The sequence below is a fragment of the Lithobates pipiens genome, unplaced genomic scaffold (assembly GCF_037356315.1).
Source record: "Lithobates pipiens isolate NorthernLeopardFrog02 unplaced genomic scaffold, aLitPip1_a1.2 Scaffold_1, whole genome shotgun sequence".
NCBI lineage: Eukaryota > Metazoa > Chordata > Amphibia > Anura > Ranidae > Lithobates > Lithobates pipiens.
The window spans coordinates 101,218,108-101,242,820 of record NW_027507685.1 but is presented as its reverse complement, the minus strand read 5'-3'; the positions used below and the strand labels follow the sequence as shown (position 1 = coordinate 101,242,820).

The 24,713-nt window shown below is 44.2% G+C and overlaps 1 protein-coding gene across 4 annotated transcripts in view; it reads left to right on the top strand.

Annotated features, from left to right (window-relative positions):
* Nucleotides 1-24,713, top strand: part of TNC (tenascin C) — a 209,848-nt gene that overhangs the window by 44,312 nt on the left and 140,823 nt on the right. For all 4 annotated transcript variants that reach the window (XM_077467926.1, XM_077467899.1, XM_077467830.1 and 1 more), the window contains exon 2: nt 20,272-20,820. In XM_077467926.1, the coding sequence (XP_077324052.1) occupies nt 20,358-20,820 (463 nt within the window). In that variant the 5' untranslated portion in view covers nt 20,272-20,357. The remainder of the gene's footprint in view (nt 1-20,271; nt 20,821-24,713) is intronic.

Sequence of the window (24,713 nt, the reverse complement as noted above, 5' to 3'; positions counted from 1 at the left end):
TGTGCCCCATCATTGGTATCAGTGGGAGGAATTGTGCCCCATCATTGGTATCAGTGGGAGGAACTGTGCCCTAACGTTGGTGCCAGTGAATAAGATAGTCCCCCGAGGGCCAGATAAAAGCAAGTAAAGGGCAGCCTTGATCTGCCAGCATCGTATAGAGAAGCACAGAGTCCCTGTGATGTCATCACTGGACCTATAATAAGGTATGTAGTGAAAACAGAAAGATCAGGAAAGGTATAATATAATAATATAAGCAGATTAAACTTCAGCATCAATGCCTGTGAGTGTGAAGAATCCGGGCTCGGGCATCATAAATTAAATGGGATATCAAAGAAGTCTTATGCCCCGTACACACGAGAGGGATTAAGTCTGACAGACTTCCGACGGAGTTCTAGCGGAGTTCCGCCGGAGTTCTGGCGGACTTTTCGACCGAACGGACTTGACCACACACCATCACACCAAACTCCGACGGAGTCGAACGTGATGACGTACGACTGGATTCGACGTAGGAAGTTCCTAGACAGTAGCCAATAGCTGCCCTAGCGTCGGTTTTAGTCCGTCGGAGTAGCACACACACGAGCGGATTTTTCGAAGGGGACCGGGTCCGGCGGAGTTCCGTCGGGAAAATTTAAAGCATGCTTCATTTCTAAAGTCCGTCAGACTTTAGCTTCGCTAAAGTCCGTTGCAGCCCACACACGATCGGATAGTCTGACGGACTCAGCCCGTCGGACTTTGGATGTCGAAAAGTCCGCTCGTGTGTACGGGGCATAAGCAAAATATTTGACTTTGTTATGTATCCAGTCCTGACAGATTACTCCATTAACTGTCAGACAATGATTGGATCCAGAGCTCCGGCTCACCTCCGGGCACGGCGGAGAGAGGTTTGGATTTGTTTGAAAATGAGAAAGTAAAATAAAATAAAAATTAAATAAATAAGAAAATTCTGATTTTTAATTCATAAGAGTTTCTATACATATCTGTGAGGGGGTATGAATATTAATGGCTTATTCATTTTGCTACTACTGAGGGACTGGGAGGGATCTACTGTTAAGGGAGGGGTCTATTGTTGCTGGCTGCTGGGGGGGTATTGAAGCTTATGGGGGTCTTTTGTTGCTGGGGGGGTATTGAAGCTCACGGGGGTCTTTTGTTGCCAGGGTCCATTGTTGCTGACTGCTAAAGGGTCTCTTGAAGTTCACTGAGGCTATTGTTGCCAAAGAAATGACTCTAAAATGATACCTGGTTCTGTGTTCTCTAAAAGGGGTGGTACTGGGAATGGGAATCTATTGTTGCTGTGGGGTATTTTGCTACTGAGGGACTAGGAGGGGTCTACTGTTGAGGGAGGGGGTCCATTGTTGCTGACTGCTGGAGAGTCTATTGAAGCTCACGGGGGTCTTTTGTTGTTAGGGGGTATTGAAGCTCATCAGGGGTCTTTTGTTGTTGGGAAGGGAATTGAAGTTGATCGGGGGGCTTTTGTTGATGGAGGGGGGTATTTTGTTGTAGGGGTCCATTGTTGGTGGCTGCAGGAGGGTCTATTGTAGGTCATGGGGCTCTTTTGTTGCAGGGGAGGTATTTGTTGCAGGGGTCCATTGTTGCTGACTGCTGGAGAGTCTATTGAAGCTCACGAGGGTATTTTGTTGCTGTGGGGGCAATGAAGCTCATTGGGGGCTTTTGTTTCTGAGGGGGGGGGGGGGTATTGTTTTGCATGGGTCCATTTTTTCTGACTGCTGGAGGGTCTATTGAAGCTCATGGGGGTCTTTTCTTGCTGGGGGGGTACTTTGTTGCAGGGGTCCATTTTTGCTGACTGCTGGAGGGTCTATTGAAGCTCATGGGGTCTTTTGTTGATGGGGGGTATTTTGTTGCAGGGGTCCATTTTTGCTGACTGCTGGAGGATCTATTGAAGCTTAGGGGGTCTTTTGTTGCTGGGGGGTATTTTGTTGCAGGGGTCCATTTTTTCTGACTGCTGGAGGGTATATTGAAGGTCATGGGGCTCTTTTGTTGCTGGGGGGGTATTTTGTTGCAGGGGTCAATTGTTGCTGACTGCTGGAGAGTCTATTAATGCTCACAGAGGTCATTTGCTGCTGGGGGGGGGGGGCAATGAAGCTCATTGGGGGTTTTTGTTGCTGGGGGGGTATTTTGTTGCAGGGGTCTATTGTTGCCGACTGCTGGAGGACCTATTGAAGCTCATAGGGGTCTTTTGTTGCGGGGGGGGGGGGGGGTATTTGCTACTGCTTCTGAGGGACTAGGAGGGATCTACTGTTGAGGGAGGGGGTCCATTGTTGCTGACTGCTGGAGAGTCTATTAAAACTCATGGAGGTATTTTGTTGCTGGGGGGGTATTGAAGCTCATTGGGGTCTTTTGTTGTTGGGGGTATTTTGTTGTAGGGGTCCATTGTTGCTGACTGCAGGAGGGTCTATTGAAGCTCACAGGGGTCATTTGCTGCTGGGGGGGGCAATGAAGCTCATCGGGGGCTTTTGTTGCTGGGGGGGTATTTGGTTGCAGGGGTCAATTTTTGCTGACTGCTGGAGGATCTATTGAAGCTTATGGGGTCTTTTTGTTGCTGGGGTGGTATTTTCTTGCAGGGGGTTCATTTTTGCTGACTGCAGGAGGGTCTCTTGAAGCTCACGGGGGCTGTTGTTGCCATAGAAGTTACTACAAAATTTTATTGGTTCGGTGTTCTCTAAAAGGGGTGGTACTGGGTGCTGGGAGTACTTGGGTAGTGGGTGGAGCCAAGGAACAGTGCTTGGAGATGGGTGGGGGGGGGGGGAGACAAGGGTTGATTTAGAAAGGGGGAGTACCTGCACCTATTCCCTGAGAAAAAAAAATCCTGCCTATTATTAATATATTTTTGGAGGATTCTTTGGCTTAAAAAATTGGCTTGATATAGAAGCTGGATAAGGAGTGCGCTTTTTTATATGGAAAGCACCGGCTGTAGATTGATGATTATCCAGAACCAGGATCGGGACCAGGGTGGTGGGCAGAAGGAATGGCTGCCCTGTAGGGATGGAGGCACCTCAAGTTCCTTCTACTATAAACCTGAAAGGAGTAGTGACAGCGGCATCACTACTTCTGTCAGCCTAGCGTGGGAGCGGCAAGGAGAGGAGGAGAGAGCCGGGAGGAGGTGAGGGCTGTGCTCTCTCTCTCTCTCCTCCTCATAAGCTTTGCTCTCTGGGTCATCTTGTCCCAGCACTATCCAGAACTTCAAGTTTTTTTAAGGGTTACAAATATGAATCACTCCAGACATTTTAGATCTCAGAATACCGTGGTGTTTATTATCTTACAATACTTATTGTATTGCTCTGTAGGAAAGGAACAAAGAGCCATTCATACGTATAGCGGTTCCCATTATGTGGTCGTCAGTTATATATACATACAGTAGTTACTTCTCATAATTACCATTCAAAATCACAGAATTCCAACCTTCAACCTACGAAATCTGGAATGTGTCCGACCTCATTTTCACATCATATAAAAATTTAGCCGTTTTCCTGCTGATGTGGTCGTTATCCGCCATTTTTTTTTCTTTAGGGGGCAGATTTATTTTATTTTAATTTTTTTGGTAAACCTCATAGAGCTTGCTTGCAGCGCAAATGGAAAAGGGTTTGGTAGAAAAAGGAAAATGATACTTTCCTACTCCTTTGGATTTTGGGAGTGTGCACGTAAGCTGTTCCTTTCTGAAATTTCACACATCATTTTCACCTTCTTGGAATTTCGTATTTTATGCAGAAGTGACTAAAAAAATTGAAAGTCTAATTCCTGTAAAAGAACAAGTGGCTGATGTTTAAAGTAAAAAAGGAATTCCGGAGTTTGAAAGCAGAGGTTGACTGTACGAAAAGGCTGGCACGCTCTCCTCCATGTTCTCTGCAATGGATGGTTGTGACAGACCCTAAACCAGGACGGGGGCTTTTGGAGGGGTCTTCAGGGTGGCCTCTTGGCCTCTGACCTTTTGGGTAGGCTCTATTCTATGGAAGCTGTGTGCCCTGGGGGGAACCTTTGGAGTAATTTCCCCATTGTGTGCCCCCTAGGTGTGAATTCCCATTGTTGAGTCACCTATTGTTTTAGCCTGTCTGCTAATCCTCTACAGATTTGGATAGCCCTAGGTCTTCTGACAGCTAGGTCTTCTGAAAAAAAAAACTGACAGCTCCGGGCGGAGCCACTGTACTAACCATCCGAAGTTCGTGAACTCCCCCGATGAGCTATTGTGTTCTGAAAGGGGGACGGTCCCCCACCAGAACACTCCAATCAGTGCATTCTGCCATTGGCTGAGAGCGCTGATCAGGAGCTGGGAGTCGGTTGGCTGCTGTTTTTTTCAGCACGCTTGTTTGGCCAAACAAGCGGCTTCTATTGGACTGACTGACATACACATGGGCCAAAAGTCTGCATTTTTATTGATTGGGCTTTACTGGGGGAGTGGGGCTGAACGGTCTGGGAGGGCCTGAGTCACCAAGGCTTGTCTAGGTGACTATTTTTTGTTTATGTTGGCTGTTCCTTAGCTATGTTAATTATCTTAATGTTTGCATAACATGATCAAACTCTTATCTGATTTTGTGTGGTATATATATTCTGTGTGAGTTTTGAAATAAAGTGAGTTCCAGTTTGCACCTGCGCTAGTGTCATCTAGTCCTTGGGTGCAACTATCAAGCTACAATACCTGGTTCCAGACTGGAGGATGCTGTATATCTTGATGGAGACACCCAGGCTGGGTGCCTGATGGCCCCTCACAGTGGTTGTAAAGGGTGGACCAGTATATTGTAGGTCAGGGTTTTCCAGCTTACAAGGTTTAAGGGGCCAGAATTACGACCCCTGATGTCTCCAAAGGGCCACATACACAATTTTATCATATGTAATTGACCAATAATGTTCTACTGGGTGGCTGGACAGGTCTATGAATTCTTTGGGCATGAACTCAGTTTTCCAGTTTTGCAATACTTCCGCTACTGACTGTTGGGACCCTGAAGCCAGACTTCAAGCTTCAAAGAGCCACATCTGACCCTTGGCTGCAGGTTGGACACCAGGGCTGTAGACCAAAAGTTTTTCCTAAAGGCCATCAGGCTGAACACCTAAAAATTCAGTCTAAAGCTTATTTCCAGGCAAATGGCCAAATACGTATAGAGGGGGTGCGCTCAAGTGTATGTTACATGATTGTTTGAGAAGAAGATAGCCTAGACTTAGGGAGGAGGTGGGGGCAACAGAGAGGTCTGCCACATAGCTATCTTTTCTATGGGCTCACGTAAGTGCCAGTGAAACATGCACACAAAGGTATCTCCATGGGTCCCTGTATGGTAACCCAGGTCTTTTCCATGCCCTGATATGCCCAAACACTTACCTGCTATCCCTGTGCCCCGCCACTGACTCTAGCTTTGTTAGTATTATATAATGTGTACACCACCTGCACTGTATTATCTACTGTACACCAACGATTGTACTGTTTATATATAGGCTACGCTGAATGTAGAGTATATATATATATACAGGTACTCACCCTCGGTGCCCACATTTTCTATGTTAAAATAATATTCCAAATAGGTAGGTTGATACATTCCATGGATATGACTTTGATTATTATTTCAGAATAATCTAAAATGTTTGACATATGCAAATCATTGTCAGGAAACCATCACCCAAACTCATTCAAAACCCCCTTGCGGGCCAGCCTTGTCCATTTCACAAACTATATAGAATCCAGATGGTTAGGTTTTTTTTTTTGTTTTTTTCTACAGAATCCCTATTTTGCATGTTAGAAATGATTGTAAAAGGAAGAAAAAAAAAAACATGTTAGCAGCTTGAAATGTCATTAATGTGGACAGGAAGTCCAGCAGGAGGTCCCATAAATTGGATCCACATTTCTGCCTTTACGTTCTTGGTCTTCAGTTCATACGAAGGCAGATTACACCGATAAATCTGCAGTATAGAAATCACTCAGCTAGCATGAGCCAAAACATCCCATTGCCCGCAAGATGGATGTGATGGATCCTAATTTCATCACCCCCGCCCCCCCGTATCACTTATTACTGTAGATGATTGCCTTCCAAAGCATCATTACATCGCCCGGGTATTCATTTAATAATTAATGTTAAGTGGTTGCCTAGTAATATGAGCAATTTTAACATATTGAGATACTTACATAGATCATTATATTTAATATATCATTATTAAAGTCGGGATTGGAAAATATCTTCGGGATTGGAAAATATTGTCTAAATACGTTTGTCATGTGTATTCTTCTAGAGTCTCGGTGCGCTTGGTGTATTTCCTCCAGATCTGTGCAGTAATCCAGTGTGAGACTTCCTGTAATAAAGACCACTCTCTGCTGCCATCTTTCCTTGTGCAGAGTGATTGGTCTTGTCTCCGCCCCCTCCTGTAATTTTCTACAGGCATCCTGTAGCGGGTGGAGCCTGCTTGGCCCCTCCCACGGCTCTGTTCTCTCTCCTTCCAGTGAACCGACAGGGAGAACCCCGTGAGGTTTGCTGTTGGTCCTGCCATCAACTGGGTCATCTGGCGGCCCAGAGCCCAAGTCGGGAAGAACCAATGGAGTGCGACATGGGTCGCTGTCGCTCCATGTATATCCATGCATTATGTGCTGAAACCAACCTAAATCTACATGAGTGTGTTGTGCGGGTCAATGGACAGGAGGTGGTAGCACTCCTTGACTCTGGAGTGTCGTTACCCTGCTCCGATTGGACGGGTTGCCAAGAAAGCTGATACCAAGGGAACAGGTTGGGGTCATCTGTGTGCATGGTGATGTTAAAAACTATCCGGTGGCCTGTGTAACCCTGTGTACACCAGCAGGAATGGCTAAACTAAGAGTGGGGGTGGTCCCGGGACTACCTCATGATTTACTAATCGGGCGAGACTGCCCCATGTTTTGGGACTTGTATGAGCAAAAGCTCAAAGGTTTGGGGATTTCCCCCAAAAAACAAGAACCCACAGAGGTGGTGAATAATACTGTGTTACTAAGGATCAGTACCAGGTTGCTGAACATGCAGAAAGTGAGCCCGGTCCCCTGGAGGTGTTTGCGGGATTGGAAGTGGAAAGTACCACCTCTGATGAGCCAGACATGTCAGGTCTCTGGGGCTCCCGGGAATATTTCCTTAGTGCCCAGATGAGGGACCTCACTTTGATCCCTGCCAGGGAACAGGCCACGGTCTTAAATGGTGGACCACAGCACCCTTGGGCGGACGTGAAGTTCCCCCATTTTGCTGTGAATTATGACTTGTTGTACCGAGTAACTAAGGTCAATCAAGAAGTGTTGGAACAAATGGTGGTACCCAAACCTTTTAGGTCTAAGGTGTTGCATTTGGCTCATAGTCATGTACTTGGGGGTCACCTTGGAGTGGCTAAAACTCAAGAACTGGTTTTACAGCGTTTTTTTGGCCCGGTGTATAACGAGTAATTAAGGACTACTTTGAGTCCTGCCCTACCTGTCAAAGAACCGCTCCAATACCCCATTTTTCGCAGTCCGCTGGTACCACTTCCAATTATCGAGTTCCCTTTGATCGCATAGCCATGGACTTGGTGGGCCCCTTACCTAAGTCAGCTAGGGGACACCAATACATTTTAGTTGTCCTCGACTATGCCACCAGGTATCCGGAAGCGGTCCCTTTAAGAAATTGCTCATCCAAGGTCGTCGCACGGGAGTTGTTTCAGATGTTCATGAGAATAGGGCTTCCATCCGAGATCTTGACAGACCAAGGTACCCCGTTCATGTCAAAAGTGATGAAGGAACTCTGTAACCTGTTTAAGTTTAAACACTTGCGGGCTTCAGTGTATCACCCACAAACTGATGGGTTAGTGGAGCAGTTCAACAAAACCTTAAAACCTTAAAGGGAATACTAAAGAAAGCAGTTGAGGAGGATGGTCGGGATTGGGATTGCTTGTTGCCTCCCTTGTTGTTTGCCATAAGAGAGGTACCCCAGGCCTCCACAGTGTTCTCCCCCTTTGAGCTGGTTTATGGGAGACACCCCGTGGACTACTGGATATAATGAAAGAGACGTGGGAACAAGAAGCTTCCCCGTATCAGAGTGTGGTAGAACACGTGTCTAAAATGCAGGACCGAATAACAAAAGTTATGCCCATAGTACGGGAACATTTGCAGGCTGCGCAAAATGCCCAGAGTCGTGTATACAACCAATCTGCCAAGATTAGAGAGTTTAAACCTGGGGATCGGGAGCTGGTCTTAGTGCCTACCGTCGAGAGTAAGTTTCTCACCAAGTGGCGAGGACCCTTTGAGATAGTTGAGAGGGTGGGCAAGGGCAACTATAAAGTCCATCAGCCCACCAAATGTAAACTCTACCAGACTTACCATGTCAACTTGATCAAACCATGGAAAGATAGACAGGTTTTGACAGTCAGTCTGAAAGTTCCAGAAGACCCTGATGCTCAGATTAAGAAGGTAGGGATTGCAGATGCTCTCTCCCCTTCTCAAAAACAGGAGTTCTGGGAGTTTTTGTTGAGGAATCAAGACATTTTTTCAAACCTACCGGGCCTAACTTTGGTAATTGAACATAATGTCATTACAGACCCTGGCATTCAAGTAAACCTCAAACCCTACCGCATACCCGAAGCTCGCCGGAATATTGTCTCGGCCGAGCTTAAGAGCATGTTGGACCTTGGGGTCATTGAGGCATCTTCAAGTAGCTGGTCTAGCCCTATAGTCCTTGTACCCACCCGAATGGAACCTGGCGGTTCTGCAATGACTTTCGCAAGTTAAATGAAGTCTCCAAGCCAGGCGCGTATCCCATGCCCCGGGTCGATTAATTAATCGAGAGGTTAGGACCGGGCCTGTACATCACCACTCTTGACTTGACCAAGGGATACTGGCAGATCCCGCTTTCCCCAGAGGCTAAAGAAAAAACTGCATTTGCCACACCCAAAGGCTTATGGCAGTATGTCCGAATGCCATTCGGGTTACATGGGGCCCCAGTCACTTTTCAGAGGGCCATGGACTTCGTCCTGAGACCTCATAAGGAATTCTCAGGAGCCTATCTTGATGACATTGTCACCTTTAGTAAGGACTGAGAGAGTCACTTACCGAAGGTCCAGTTGGTCTTGCATGCCCTCCGAAGGGCGGGGTTCACAGTGAACCCGGAAAAGAGCAAGGTTGGGTTGGAGGAGGCCCGTTACCAGGGATATGTTGTAGGCAGGGGTGTGATTAAGCCCCAACTAAACAAGGTGGAGGCTATTCAGAAATGGCCCCGTCCACTCACAAAGAAACATGTGCATTCTTTCCTTGGCATTGTGGGCTATTATAGAAGGTTTGTCCCCACATTTGCCAGTCTAGCAGCACCTCTGACTGATCTCACCAAGGGAAAGAATGCAACTGTTGTTCAGTGGAGTGCAGAAGCAGAAGCAGCGTTCTGCCGATTGAAGCAAGCTTTGTGCCAGGAACCAGTGTTGGTAGCTCCCGACTTACAAAAAGAGTTCCTGGTACAAACAGATGCCTCAAAATTGGGTCTGGGTGCAGTACTGTCCCAGATGATTGGGGGGATGAGCACCCTGTTGTGTACTTGAGCCGGAAGCTCACACCAGCTGAGAGGAATTATTCAATTGTGGAAAGGGAGTGTCTCACAATAAAATGGGCTTTGGAGACATTCCGCTACTACTTGTTGGGCCGACCCTTCAAGTTAGTTTCAGATCATGCGCCCCTTAAGTGGATGGCCCGAAATCAAGATAAAAACTCCAGAATCACCCGGTGGTTCCTTGATCTACAGGAATTCAGGTTTGTAGTGGTACATAGACTGGGAAAGGTACATCAGAATGCGGATGCCCTTTCCCAGGTCTACTGCCAATGGATTCGTGGTATCCAGACCCCTGGCCTGGAACAGAGGGGGGGGGGGGGGATATGTAGAGGGTCAGCCTGGGGCAGGGTTAAGAGGGGGTTAATCGAAGAAGGCAGGTGCTTCCCCTTCAGGCCTGCTTATTATCAGGTGTGCTGAAAGTGTCAGTATGGAGCCGTTGAGTAGGAGAGAGAGACACAGCAGCACGCTTTGTGGAAATGTCCATTGCTGGATGGTGTACCTGCTGGGTGAGCTTAACCACTAGAGATCCGCGCTATAGCCAAATGACGGCTACAGCGCGGAACTCCTTTGCCGGGACTACGTCTATTGACGTCGTCCCGTGCACGAGCGGCCTGCACGCTCTGTGATCGGCGAGTCTATGAGACTCGCCTGATCACGGATCCGAGCAAGGGGTCGATCCCGACCCCTTACCACGTGATCAGCTGTCAGCCAATGACAGCTGATCATGTGATACAATGGAGCCGGTAATTGGCCATTATTCCTCCTCGCGCTGACAGCGTGAGGAGAAAAAAAAAGAGCCGATCACCGGCGGCTGTGATCGGGACATTAGTTCCGATCACGGCCAGCCCTGCCAGTGCCCACCTGCCCCCTGCCAGTGCCACCTCATTAATAAATAAGTGCCCCCCATCAGTGCCACCCAGCAGTGCCCATAGTGCCACCCAGCAGTGCCCATAGTGGCTATAGCGCGGATCTCTAGTGGTTAAGCTCACCCAGCTGTTTTGCTGAATAAAAGCCACTTTTATTTTACTGGACTGCCTCTGAGCCAGCTCTTCACCCCTCTGATCCCCTACAGTATGGAGGGAGCCATGGTTGTCCCTATCTGGCCACTCTCCAGATATGGACTTCCAAACGTGTCCGTGTCACTTCATCTCCATTATATGGGGGGCAGGGCGGTTTAGAGAAGATAACCAAGGAGGAAGATATTCTTTTGTGCAGCTCACAGGAAGTGTGACAAGGACACTTCATTTTTTGGTGGGATCAACAGGTATTTTCTATGCTTGCTGAAATGTTCTAAGCTAGAATACAGCCACATGGTCTGGTGAGCTGCAACATATTGCATTTGCATTCCTTTAATAATTATAGAGATGCATGAATTTGTTTTGGACTGGAGACCAGTTTTAATGAGATAACCGGGTGTTGCTGTACAATAAGAATAGCCTATGGTCTATTTAACATTTTGGTCATGTATCCCACCCGGTCCTCTCTGGTTCTCCATTCTTTGAGGACAGTGTGTGAAATCAAATTGTGAAGAGTTCTCCCGTTGCTGGTTCCTGCAAGGTCATGGCAACAAAAGAAATTACTAACAGTGTCTGTGTGCCCAGCCGAAAGAGAAAAGGGGGACAGAAAGGAATGGCCAGCTTGGCACAGGAAAAGAATGTGAGGTGGACAAGGGTTACTCTAATACACTTATAAATATCTCCAGGCCATTGTCTAGAATGTCATTCAAGAAATTCTTCACCATTTCATAGGTGTCATGTCCTATTTAGACGCAAGTGATTCCCCTGACCAGAGGGGATAACACGGCCTAAAAAGAAAATCTTGTCCACCATAAGAATTTTATTTCAGATAAGGCCTTCTGTGATGCAGATTTCCTATTTTTTTGTGTGTATACAAAGTAGGCAGGGCATGAAGTGACCATATAAATCATCCAATAATACATACAGTAGTAACGTAGTTAGTCAGGTTAAAGGAACAATAGAAAACCTCCAAAAACAGAACCCTATATAGTTGACCCAGAGGAAGGCAAAAAATAAACTTATAAAGCATTCACATTTGTAGGGCGACATGTGGTGCTTTTAACTTTTTTGTTATTATTATTATTATTTTTTTTTTACAATATTATTTTTTTCGAATACTTTTGCATTTTTATTCTTATTTATTTTGGTGCATGACATCTATTATGTTTTAGCTATCTATAAGGACGGCATTCTGTTCACAAATAGAATAGGGGCATTCTTTCTACTATCCACCAATGTAAGGGTCATTCTTCCCACTGAACCCAGTATAAGGAACATTCTTCCCACTGACCACCAATGTAAGAGGCATTCTTCCTACTGACCACCAATGTAAGGGGCATTCTTTCCTCTGACCACCAATGTAAGGAACATTTTTCACTATGGCGACCATTGAAAGAACCATTCTTCCCAATGGCCACCAATGTAAGGACCATTCTTCCCAATGGCCACTAATGTAAGGACCATTCTTCCTACTGACTGCCAATGTAAGGAACATTCTTCCCCACTGACCACCAATGTAAGGAACATTCTTCCTACTGATCACCAGTGTAAGAGACATTCTTCCCCACTGACCACCATTGTAAGGAACATTCTTCCCCACTGACCACCATTGTAAGGAACATTCTTCCCATTGGCCACCATTGTAAGGAACATTCTTCCCATTGGCCACCATTGTAAGGAACGTTCTTCCCACTGGCCCCCAATGTAAGGACCATTCCTACCAATGGCCACCAATGTAAGGACCATTCTTCCCACTGACCTCCAATGTAAGGAACATTCTTCTCACTGGCCACCATTGTAAGGAACATTCTTTCCACTGACCACCAATGTAAGGAATATTCTTTCCACTGGCCACCAATGTAAGGAGCATTCTTCCCCAATGGCCACCAATGTAAGGAGCATTCTTCCTACAGCCTCCAATGATTTTTTTAGCAGGGGTTTCCTGAGACCTGGACATACTTTCAAGTGTTCCTCTGGGTTAAAAAGGTTAAGAAAGGCTAATGTAAACTATAGGTTCATTGGAGTAAAGATGTGTTACTTTTAGGATCTTTAAGGTCAATTATTCTCTGAAAGGACATGCTGTATTTCATTGCTACTATATTCTATACATGTGCACACAATATGTGTTATTACACAATTTAATATGATGATAACTGTCGTTTTGCAATATTCCTGGAACCACTACTACTCCTGTATTATAGGTCCATGGTTTATAAGCCGCAGAGGCCATTGTGTGGGATCTCCCCTACCAAGAGCTAAGCATTGCTAAACATACTTTGGCAGCAGTCTTACTCAGATCCAATTCCTCTCTCTGCTCATCCACCCTATAAACTCAACCTTCAGTACAGGTTTTAACAGTGAGGAGCCCTTCTCATGACTTACTGGTCTCAGAGAGGGAACCCCTGCTAATAATTACTTTAAACTACAGCTCATTGTCATTAGGTTCGTGTGAAGAATCTCCCCTACGAATAGCCAAAAAGATCCTTTCTGCCAGTGGTTACCTATCTGAGAGCTAGAAATTGGTCATAGCTCAAGGAACCTCTAGCAAACTCTGGAGGAACCCAATAGTTCCTCAAAATCCTGGTACAGAAAGGCTGCTTTAGAATCTGTCCTCCAGGAGAAAATATTCGAAGAGATGCTGGGAATGTTTAGACTTCCATGTGTAGTCAGATGAAGGTAAATTTCAGACAAGCTCAATAGCTCAGGCTCACACAACAAGGCTTCCCTCGATGGGTACCCAACAATAGCTCAAACCATAGTCTCCACTGTCCTTCCTCTTCAGAGCTCACCTTCCTTGATTCTAACTTCGGTTTTCCAGCTGTTGATCATCTGTCTCTTTTTCTCTTTACTTTTTGGCTTTTCTGCCCTTTCCATAAGGCTTTGCTCTCTTGGTTACATCTCCTAATGAAACCTCCAACAGTCAAAGTGTACAAGGGCAACTAAAAAGGTATAGGTCCTGGGAATTGTGTATGGGTTATAGCACCAAGATCACCAGTCAACTTGCACAGGTAGGATTTCAGAGTATGAATGGGTGGCTGCCAAGCTCAACAACCTACAGAATGTTTTTTTTTTTTTACCACAGTCACAATAATACAGAATATTGTACTGTCACAAAATTAAAATTACATCAACTTTTTTATATTCTTTTTTAATAAAAAAAATATAAGGGAAAATCCCTTGCCTCTACTTTCTAGTTTGGCACAACAGACTGATAACCCTAAACCAAGATGGACCCTGTGCATGCAACCGCCTGCTAACTGTATCAGTAAAGATGGTTTTATTACAAAATAAATATTGAGAATAGATTTACTGATATCCACTAATGTGTTCATCAAAATTTTGTTGGTCTAACTCACAATCTTAACTGATGTAACTTAGTGTTGATTCCTATGTTGCATAATTTCCTTTTCCCGATGTACAGCAATTAGTGGTGTTTTCTGAGCAGGCTTTTGGTACACGTCAGACAGATTTCACGTTGCAATAGCTTAAATAAACAGATGAACCATAGCACTTGTCACATTTATTTGACTGGTTTTTAAGGAAACATTTTTTTACGATTCATTTAGAGCTATATTTGTTTTTTTCTAACCATAACTGTGGTTGACTAATAACAATAATAATAATAATAATAACAAAAAATTATGGTAAGGGGAATTTAAAAAAACAGGAGCAGACACATATTGGATGATGATAATAATAATAACAACAATAACAATAATAATAATAATAATAATAATAATAGAAGCTATTATTATTATTTGTATTAATATTATTAGGGTAGTAGGGTAGTACTGGTATTAGTAGGTAGTAGTAGTAGTAAGTAGTAGTAGTACTAATAGTAAGTTGGTAGTAGTAGTAGTAGTGATAACAGTAATAGTAGTATTAATAATAATAGCAAAATATTACAGAAAGTGGAAATTATCAAAATTGGAGTAGCCACATAATGGAGCAGCTGTGCATTGCAACCAATCAGCTCTGATTCGTATTTATATTATTATTATTATTATTATTATTATTATTATTATTAATAGCCCTTATCAGTGGCATCGCTAGGGGGTGGCTTTTAAGGCTACAGCCCCGAATCTGGGACGCATAGCCCCAAATCTCTGCAGGGGTCCCCAAGGGGAGGGTTGGCTCTCTGGGGACCCTGATGTAAGTGGGGGTTCTCTGGGGACCCTGATGCAATGTGGGAGGCTCTCTGGGGACCATGATGCAAGGGGGAGGCTCTCTGGGCACCCTGATTTAAGGGAGAGGCTCTCTGGGGACCCTGATGTAAGTGTGGGCTCTCTGGGGACCCTGATGCAATGGAGGAGGCTCTCTGGGGACCATGATGCAAGGGGGAGGCTCTCTGGGGACCCTGATTTAAGGGGAGGTCTCTCTGGGAAAAATTTATTTAAATGGGGCTCTCTGGGGACTTTGATGCAAGGGGGAGGCTCTCTGGGGTCCCTGATGTAATGGGGGCTCTCTGGAGATCCTGATGTAAGTGGGGGCCTCTCTGGGGATATATACACACACACACCTGTATATTAGTGTATATACATGTGTATGCCCGCCCAAGTATATGACTTTCTTTACTATGCTGTTATGGCTCTAGCCCCAGATATTTTGTAGGCCTAACAATGCCCCTGGCCCTTATAACCAAGATCGTGATGGTAGTTCAGGTCTCCACCCAGGAGACAGTAGGTGCCCTGCCCAGAAGCCAGGATGTGGGTCAAAGCAGCAGGGAGCTGCAAGTAAGAGGGCAGAGAGAGCTGAGAGAGGGGTGCAGAGTTGCACGTGAACTCAGCGTTGCTGAGAGACGGTCGGAGGGACCAGACCAAAGGCCTAGGCTTGAGGCCTGAGCAGCAGCACTATGAGAGGAAGCAAGGAGGCATGATGTCATTTTTTTCTTTGTGTTCAAAGTAATGATGGAAACCACCGAGAGGGCAAAAGTTTTGTGGAACGTCTGGGCTAAACCCATTGGGAAGCACCACACCTTGAGTGAACCCCCCTGGAATATCACACTATATGGCCTATAAAGTAGTAGTCAGTAGATTATAGATCTAGGGAGAGAAAGGCTGGACAGTGCCTGTAGACTTTGCATTTCACTGAAAGGTCTGCTTTTATTTATTTGAATTCTTGGGGAGAAATGTTTCTTGGGAGGAGATAGAATCTTCTCCAGTTAAAGAAATTCAATCTTTAGGATCATGAATGTGTTGAAAGCAATGAAAACATGGCAACCTTGAATGTCAACAGTGAGAAGTAGTAAAAGAGTAAAGCCAAGGTTTACTCTATTAATTAGCAAACATCAGAGAGAGTGAAAAGAGTTTACTCATCATTAGCGCAAAATGCCTTCTACCAGCTGGAATTGTCTTCTTATCAATAATGTATACAGGAAGGGTCAAGCTTCAGTCTCAAGTTTCATTGTAATGTTTAAAAAAAGAAACAATGCAACTGAAAGAGCACCTTTTCACCTCTGTATAGTGAAAGCTACTGAGATAACAGATGGAATTCACCACGCTAATGTGTGAAAGTAAAACATTAGGAGAATTATTTACTTGTGCATTTGTAAGTCCCATAATTTCGGCGATAACCAAGGTTGTCAGCCACCCATGCAGTCTAATTTTGGATGACGATAAAGTCTGTTAAGAAAATACATCTGCATAAAAATTATTTTCTTTTTCAATGGCATATTAACTAATGACAGTGTTCTTGGCACATGGTCATCTGATTCATATTTGAATGTGTACATAATAGAGCTTCCCAGATGGGTTGAGATACCTAATAAGTAGAAAATGTTCACTTAGCTAAAAGTGACTGACTTTTGGGAAAAGGAAAAATATCAGGTTAAAGAAGAACCACCAGTGTATGAGATCTTCCCTCTCTTGAAGAGTTGAAGAACTGTGTAGAATGCCTGGTTGTTGGGAAATGTCATTCCACCAGCCAGAGGATAATAGTGACATAACTACCAAACTGGTAGAACCAAAATGCGCAACGGGAATCAGGTATATGATGGGACTGAAGAGTCTTCAGAGTCTGGCACACTTTCAAGAGCGTTGAATGCCTGGTGGTTGATGTTGACGCAAGAGAACAGTAGTGACATAGCTACCTACCAACTGGCAATTGACATTGACATCGTGAAACAGGGAATCAGGTATATGATGTGAGGTAAGAGTCTTCAGAATTCGGCACATTTCTAAGATTGTTGAATGCCTGGCTGTTGTGTAATGTTGTTCCACCGGCCAGAGGACAGTACTGACATAGCTACTACCTGGGGAACCCAAAATGTGCAACAGAGAATCAGGTATATGATTTGACTGAAGGGTCTTCAGAATCCTGCACACTTCAAAGAGTGTTGAATGCCTAGCTGTTGTACAGTTTGGTTACACCAGCAAAAGGACAGTAGCGGCATAGCTAGCAATGGATGGAACCACAACATGCAATAGGGAATCAGGTATATGATCTGAGTCTTCAAAATCTGGCACACTTCCAAGACTGTTGAATGCTTGGCTGTGTGCAATGTCGTTCCACCAGCCAGAGAACAGTACATAGCTACCAACTGGTGGAACCACAACGTGGAATGGGAAATTGGATATATGATGTTTGTGAACAGTCTTTAAAGTTTGGCATGCTTCCAAAAGTATAATAAAGAAATCTGGATTGCTGCACTCCTAGGATTTTCTAAAAATCATCTTTTATTCATGAAAAATGTATCCATAAAAATAGCCAGAATTCCACATATGGGGGAGAGAATAAGCGATAGTTAACATGTTTCAGCTTATTGAACTCCTAGTAGTTGCAGCCAGCTGGAGGTGCTGGGGGATGATGCGGGTCTTCTTGTTGTCATGGATGGAATTGCCAGCCAGCTAGAGGATCCCAGACATCAGATACTCCAGGAAAGTGACCAGATTGATGGGAGCTCCTGTCCTGTCCCAATATGCATAGTTGTCGTTCCTGAGCAGAGGGTGAAAACGAAGGACTAGGAACTGCAGACCAGCATGAGATAATTGGGTCTTGGCCTTAGCCCAATCCTTAGCTCTCTCTCTCTTTGAGGGTTCAAGAGTGCACAAGAAGACCCACGATCTCCAGCGCCTCCAGCTGTCTGTCCGTATCAACGAGGAGATCAACAAGCTGAAACACTTTAACTAAGCTAACCTAAGGCCAAGACCAGATTATCCCAAGCTGGTAGTTATACCATTAAAAGGGCCGAAGTTCCTCCTTAAGTTAGAATGTTAAGCAATCATAATAATTGCCTGTTAGGATCCCTCAACTGTTATCAACTCAACAAACTCTTGTTTAAATGTAACAAGTTCTGATAAGAGAGGGGGAATCTTTCGAGCCCAGGGCTGTTTTAATGAATGGGCACACTTGGGCACTGCCCAGGGGCCCCATGTGTATGGGGGGCCCATGACCAAGCACTGTAAATGGGGACAGCTGATGTATGGGGACACCTGCTCTATGGGGACATTGTTATGAGGGTCCCCACTCTATGGGAACGCTGTGATGGGATAATACAATATATTTGAGGACTGTGATGGGGGAACCTGATGGATGGGGGCAATGTAATAGGGGAACCTGATGTATGGGGACACTGTGATGGATACACCTGATGTATATGGGCACTGGGATGGAGGACACCTGATGTATAGGGATGCTGCGATGCGAATACTTGCTGGGACACTGTGATGGGGGAACCAGATGTTTAGGGAGGGTACACTGTTATGGGGTAACCTGATGTTTGGGGACACTGTTATGGGGTAACCTAATGTATGAGGGCACTGTGATGGGGGAATCTGACGTAAGGGGGTACTGTGATGGGAAAACCTGATGTATGGGAGGGGAAGCTGCATTTGTTGCAGGTGGGAACAAAATTTGTGATCTGTGAGTTCAAGGGTGAAAGGTGACCACAACTCTGATGTATGGGGGCACTGTGATGGGGACACCTGATATATATGGGCACTGTATATGGGGACAGCTGATGTATGGGGACACCTGCTCTATGGAGACATTATTATGAGAGGACCTGCTGTATGGGAACGCTGTGATGGGAGAACCTAAAGTATTTGGGCACTGGGGGGAACCTGATGTATGGGGACATCTGCTGTATGGGGACACTTTTTTGGGGGGACCTGATGTATGGTGGTACTGTAATGGGGGACTTGATGTATGGGGACAATGTTATGGGGACCTGATGCAAGGGGCATTGTGATGGGAGAACCTGATGTATGGGGGCACTGTGATGGGAGAACCTGATGTATGGGGGCACTGTGATGGAAGAACCTGATGTACGGGGACACTATGATAGAAACACCTATTGTATGGGAACATTGTGATGGGGGAACCTGATGTATATGGGCACTGTGATGGGAGAACCTGATGTTTGATGTATGAGGGCACCTGGATGGGGGAACCTGATATATGGTATACAATGTAATACTGATAAATAATCACACACATAGGTTGGACTTGATGGACTTGTGTCTTTTTTAAAGCTCACCTACTATGTATGGGGATACCGTGATGGGTACAACTGATGTATATGGGCACTGTGATGGGGGGAACCTGATGTAAGGGGACACTGTGATGAGGACACCTGATGTACAAAACTGTATACAGAGAACACTGTGATAGGGGAACCTGATGTATATGGGCACTGTGATGGGGGAACCTGATGTTTGGGGACACTGTGATGGGGGAACCTGATGTATATGGGCACTGTTATGGGGAAACCTGATGTATGAGGGCACTGTTATGGGGAACCTGATGTATGGGGACACTGTGATGGGTACAACTGATGTATATGGGCACTGTGATGGGGAAACCTGATGTATGGGGACACCTGATGTACAATACTGTATATGGAGGACACCGAGATAGGGGAACCTGGTATAAGGGGGCACTGGGATGAGGGTATATGATGCAGGCTGGTAGAGGCCCCAGTGCTTTACTTTGCCAGGGGCCCATGATGCTAATAAGATGGCACTGTCCGTTTGAGCCCCTGAAATGCATAGGACTTTGACGATACAAGAATCTGAATACAATAAATATGGAGTGTTTACATTCTGTGTTTGCCACTTTCTTCTTGCACACACAGTCCCTACTCAAGCAATGTATTGGGCTTCGGCCACCACTGCTTGGAGAGTTGCTTAAGGATAATAATTCCCATTATGTTGCTTTAGACCTGACTAAACATACCTGCTGCATCAAGAGATCCAGCACCCCACACACCTTGTATTAGCTCTTGTAAACCTGAAATGGGTTCTACCCCTTCAACATTGTAGTTCTGTAGGTGAAGGTCTACTTATTAATTGGCTTGGGAACCCTCAGCTCAACTACATCATTAGAATTACTTACTAGACATGCGAGCCTCAAGCTTTTTTTCCTCCGTCAACCCCACAAGAATGCAGTCCTTTGTTAATACAACCTTTAAACACAGGTTATCTAAAGAATCCCAGAACCCGTTTTATCAGCTCGTAATCTGCTGCAGCAGATGTTATGAATGCCGTCCTTGCAGGTGTGCCATGGAATTAGTATTTACTTTTGTTTGGAAGGTCAAAAAAAAAATGGTGACTATTATTTTAGAAATTTTCTTTGATTCTGAAATAAAATGGACACATTGTCAGCATGGAGCACTTTAATACATTAATTTAAACCAAGAAGTTGACATACAGGTCCTCAAGTCATATGAATACTGTTTGAGGTGCCATGAATGTTTTTTCACTTTGTTTCCAAACAATGATTTCATTTTCTTCTTCCTTTAGAAATTTGTGCCAAAGAAATTTACAAGGAAAGGAGACACATCAAAAAAAGTAACTAAGAAGAATATATTTTAAAGAAGACTGTAATCATGGGGTATCCCATAAATGTTTTTGCCTGCCTCTTATTAATGCTAAGTTCTCAGGTGAACAGTGGACTTATAAGGAAAGTGATCCGACACAAAAGAGAAAGCGGATTCAATGTTACCTTACCCGAAGACAATCAACCCGTAGTCTTTAACCATGTTTACAACATTAAAGTCCCAATGGGCTCCCTGTGTTCTATAGATTTGGACTCGGAAAGCACATCTGAAAATGAGGTCAAGCCACAGACAGAGCTTGGCAAAAACTATCAGGAGACCACCGTAGATGAAGGAAATCAGATTGTTTTTACGCACCGTATTAATATCCCAAGACGGGCATGCGGATGTGCAGCTGCCCCAGATATTAAAGACCTTCTGAGCAGATTAGAGGAATTGGAAAATTTGGTGTCATCACTCCGAGAACAATGTACTTCAGGGGCTGGGTGCTGTTCTGGTTCCCAGACTGCTCAAGGTAAGGATATTCTGTGTGAACTAATTGTGTATGGTCTTATGCCAAAACCATGCTCCTTAATATGGAGTTCCTCCCCCTCCCCCTCCCTGGCAAATGTATTCCAAAACCATGCTGATAAATATGGAGTTGGCCCCCCTTTGTGGCTATAGCAGCCTCTACTCTTATGTGAAGGCTTTTCACAAGATTTTGGAAGGTATCTCCTGGCTTTTATCCCTATTTGGCCAAAATAACATTTCTGAAGTCAAGATATTAATGTTGGACCTGAGACCTGGCTCGCAATTGGGGTTCCAATTTGTTCCAAGGGTGTTCAGTAGGCTTTAGGTCAGGCCTCTGTGCAGGACACTGGAGTTTCTACACCCATCACACTGATATGAGCTTATTGGATATCCAATTCCACAACCATGGCCACTGATATTGTGTTGCCCCTTTTCGTACCAACTGCTTTAAGATAGTGTTGCCCCCAGTTTGTGGCAATAACATTCTCCACTTTTCTAGCAAGGTTTCCCACAAGATTTTGGAAGGTATCTATAGGAATTGGTGCCCTTATGAGAGATCAGGTACTGATGTTGGATAAGAAGACCTGATTTACAATCAGTGTTCCAATTCATTCCAAAGGTGTTCGGTTGAGGGCAGGGCTGTGTGAAGGGCACTTTAGTTCCTACACTCATCACACTGATATGAGCTTGTTAGACATCCAGTTCCAAAACCATGGCCACTTATATGGTGTTGTTCCTTTCCCCCAACTCCTTTAAGATGGAGTTGCCCTCACTTTGTGGCTAAAACTTCCCCCATTCTTCTAAGAAGGTTTTCCACAAGGTATCTGAAAAAATGTGTGCTCATTCGTAAAGTCAGGTACTGAAGTTGGATGAGAAGACCAAAGGGGTTCAGTAGGGTTGAAGTCTGGACCACCTGTTCCAAAACCTTGGCCATTATTAAGGAGTTGTCCTTCTTTGTGGCTATAAGCTCATCAGCTCTTCTAGGAAGGCTTTACATAAGATTTTGGAGGGAGTCTGTGGCAATTTACGTCCATTTGCAAAGTCAGGTCCTGATGTTGGATGAGAAGACCTGGCTCAAAATTAGCATTCCCATTCACCCCAAAGCTGTTCATTAGGGCAGAGATCATGACTCTGAGCTTGTTGGATAGCCTGTTCCAAAACCATGGCCATTTTTAAGGAGTTGCCCTTTTTATTGTGGCTATAAGCTCCTCAACTCTTCTAGGAAGACTTTGCACAAGATTTTAGAGGGTGTCTGTGGGAATTTATGTCCATTTACAAGGTCAGGTATAGATGTTGGATGTGCAGACCTGGCTCACAATTGGCATTCCCATTCGTCCCAAAGATGTTCAGTAGGGTTGAGATCAGGGCTCTGTGCAGGCCATTTGAGTTCCTCCACACCAAATTGGTTAAGCCATGTCTTTATGGAGCTGGCTTTGTACACAGGGGCACAGTCTTGTCTTCACCAAACTGTTACCACACGATTGGAAGAGCAATGGTTCAATTTCCTTCTCTGAAGGCCACACAAAGCTCCTTCAACCATACTTATACTCTACCAACTAAAGGGGTTTGTGTGGCATCACCAGTTCGCAACACCTGAGAGGTTCGATCTACCTTAAAGGGGAGGGCCACCCTGAAAAACAAAAAAATGTTAAAAATTACAAAAAATCTAAAAAAAAAAAAATGAAAAAATTTTTTTTTTTTTACTTACCAGAAATGCCTGTTGCTAGGCACTTTATCCTAATCTTCCTCTTCCTCCTCCGCGGAGATCTTCTGTCTTCTCTCTTCGTCGCGGCGTCTTCTGGGTAATGAGTCGCGCTGTGTTCTGGGAACTGTGTGTTCCAGAACACAGCGCGTCCCATTCAGAAAGCGCTGCGGGACTCGCGCATGCGCAGTAGCTGCGGGACTCACGCATGCGCAGTAGGAAACGGGCAGTGAAGCCATAAGACTCCGCTGCCTGTTTCCCTTACAAGGGATGGCGGCGCCGGGACCCGAGAGCCGAGGGACGGGTCGGCCTCGGGCGGCCGACATCGCGGGCGCCCTGGACAGGTGAGTGTGTTTATTAAGTCAGCAGCTGCAGTGTTTTTTTTTTTTTTATAACCGGCCCTCCGCTTTAAGGGGGCCCTACAGACCTGAAACAGGAATTGTCTTTAGTGGCAGGATATCCAGATAAGGAGCTTTAAAGGTGTTGCTCTACCAGATTTCTTCCTCTGAAGACCACACAAAGCTCCATCCACCATGCCATCGTAGGATATCTAGACAAGGAGCTTTGCGATGTTGCTCTACCAGGTTTTCTTCTCTGAAGACCAAAGGGGTTTGAGTACCACTACCAGTTCACAGCAATCAAGGGGTGGGACCTACCCCTGAAACAGGAAATGCCTTTACTGGCAGGAAATGTGAAATGCCGAATGTCTCTATGAGAGCCGTTCCAATTGACACTGCTGAAGTTGCTGCAGAAAAGTTTCCTGCACTACTTTGATGTGACTTTGATACGGCTTCAGTGCCGGAGAGTGTAAAAGTCATATCAAAGTCATACCAAAGATGTATCAAAGTTGGACTCCAAAGTTGCACTGAAAATTGCACGACTTTGGAGTCGGCTAGTGTGAATCCAACCCTCAAGGTGCATCTGTTATGAATCAAGGCACCAATGCAAGAAAATGTTGATTTCATTATACATGTTACACATCACTGTGAATAATGGAGTGAGAGCAATAATTCTAGATCCATTATTGATGGTTAACTCTAAACTGATGACCTGTAGTGGACTTTTAAAGCATTGCCTTTGGAAAATATAGGGTACCGAAGTTAGTCGCTGTTTCACAGACGAATGCAATTTCAAGACTTGACATGTTGGGTATTCTATTTATTCATTACAACCTCCTCTTTTATATTTTGCTAAAAAAATAACATTATATATAAACTATTTTAATTATAATATTATAATTGTAATAATAATAATAATAATAATGTATAGCATTTAATTACCTTAAAATTAACATTAGTGTTTTTTTTTAACAAAAGTTTTGCCTTTATATTGTATTGTGTGGCATAAAAAAAATTAACTGCCACTATTTTATTCCTTAGGGTGTCTGCTTTTAGAAAATAATAATAATTATTATTATAATTAAAATATAATTTTGGGGGGTTTTATGTAATTTTCAGGCCTAAAATTTGTTTTAAATGTGCGCAAAAAAAAATGCAAAAATTGCTATGGCATTAAAAGTGTTATGGCTTTAACTAGAGCTCCAATTATTAAATTATTGAAACTATTTCAAAAATTGCGTCCTTAAAGCTTTACTTTTAAAAACAACCTTAACAGACCCTGGGAGCTTGCATTTAACTTACTTTAGCCAAAAAAAGATATTAAAGAAAACTTCAAACTTACCACATTACTTACAGGGTACAAGTCTCTTCTACTACAAAAAAAAAAATACCCCATAATTAAAAAATTGCTGAGCATCCTGCATCCTTTAATAATGTGCGGTTGTCGTAATAGGAAAAAAGAGAAGGGCTATCCTTCCACATTGTAAAGTCATATAATTACATGCCTGGGAGTGGTTTTTTTGTTGTTTTTTTTTTTACTTCCCAGTAAAGTCTCGAAAGCAACCTCAAAGGATGGAAAACACGTGTCAGCTAATAATATCGTTCACCAAGCTACAAGGAACCGAAAATGGATTTAAAATTGATGTTTTAATGAAATGGAACACGTTTTATAAAAAGCAAAAGCTTCAAAAACTTTTCATCTAAACGTTTATTACAAAGTTGTGATATTGTGAAACTTTACGGGTTTCCATTATTTTATTTTTATTTTCCTATAAATATGAAATTGAAGACAAAAATGCATTATATGCATTCATTTAAAAGTCTATTGGTTGATTGTGTGTACATGAAAGATCTCTG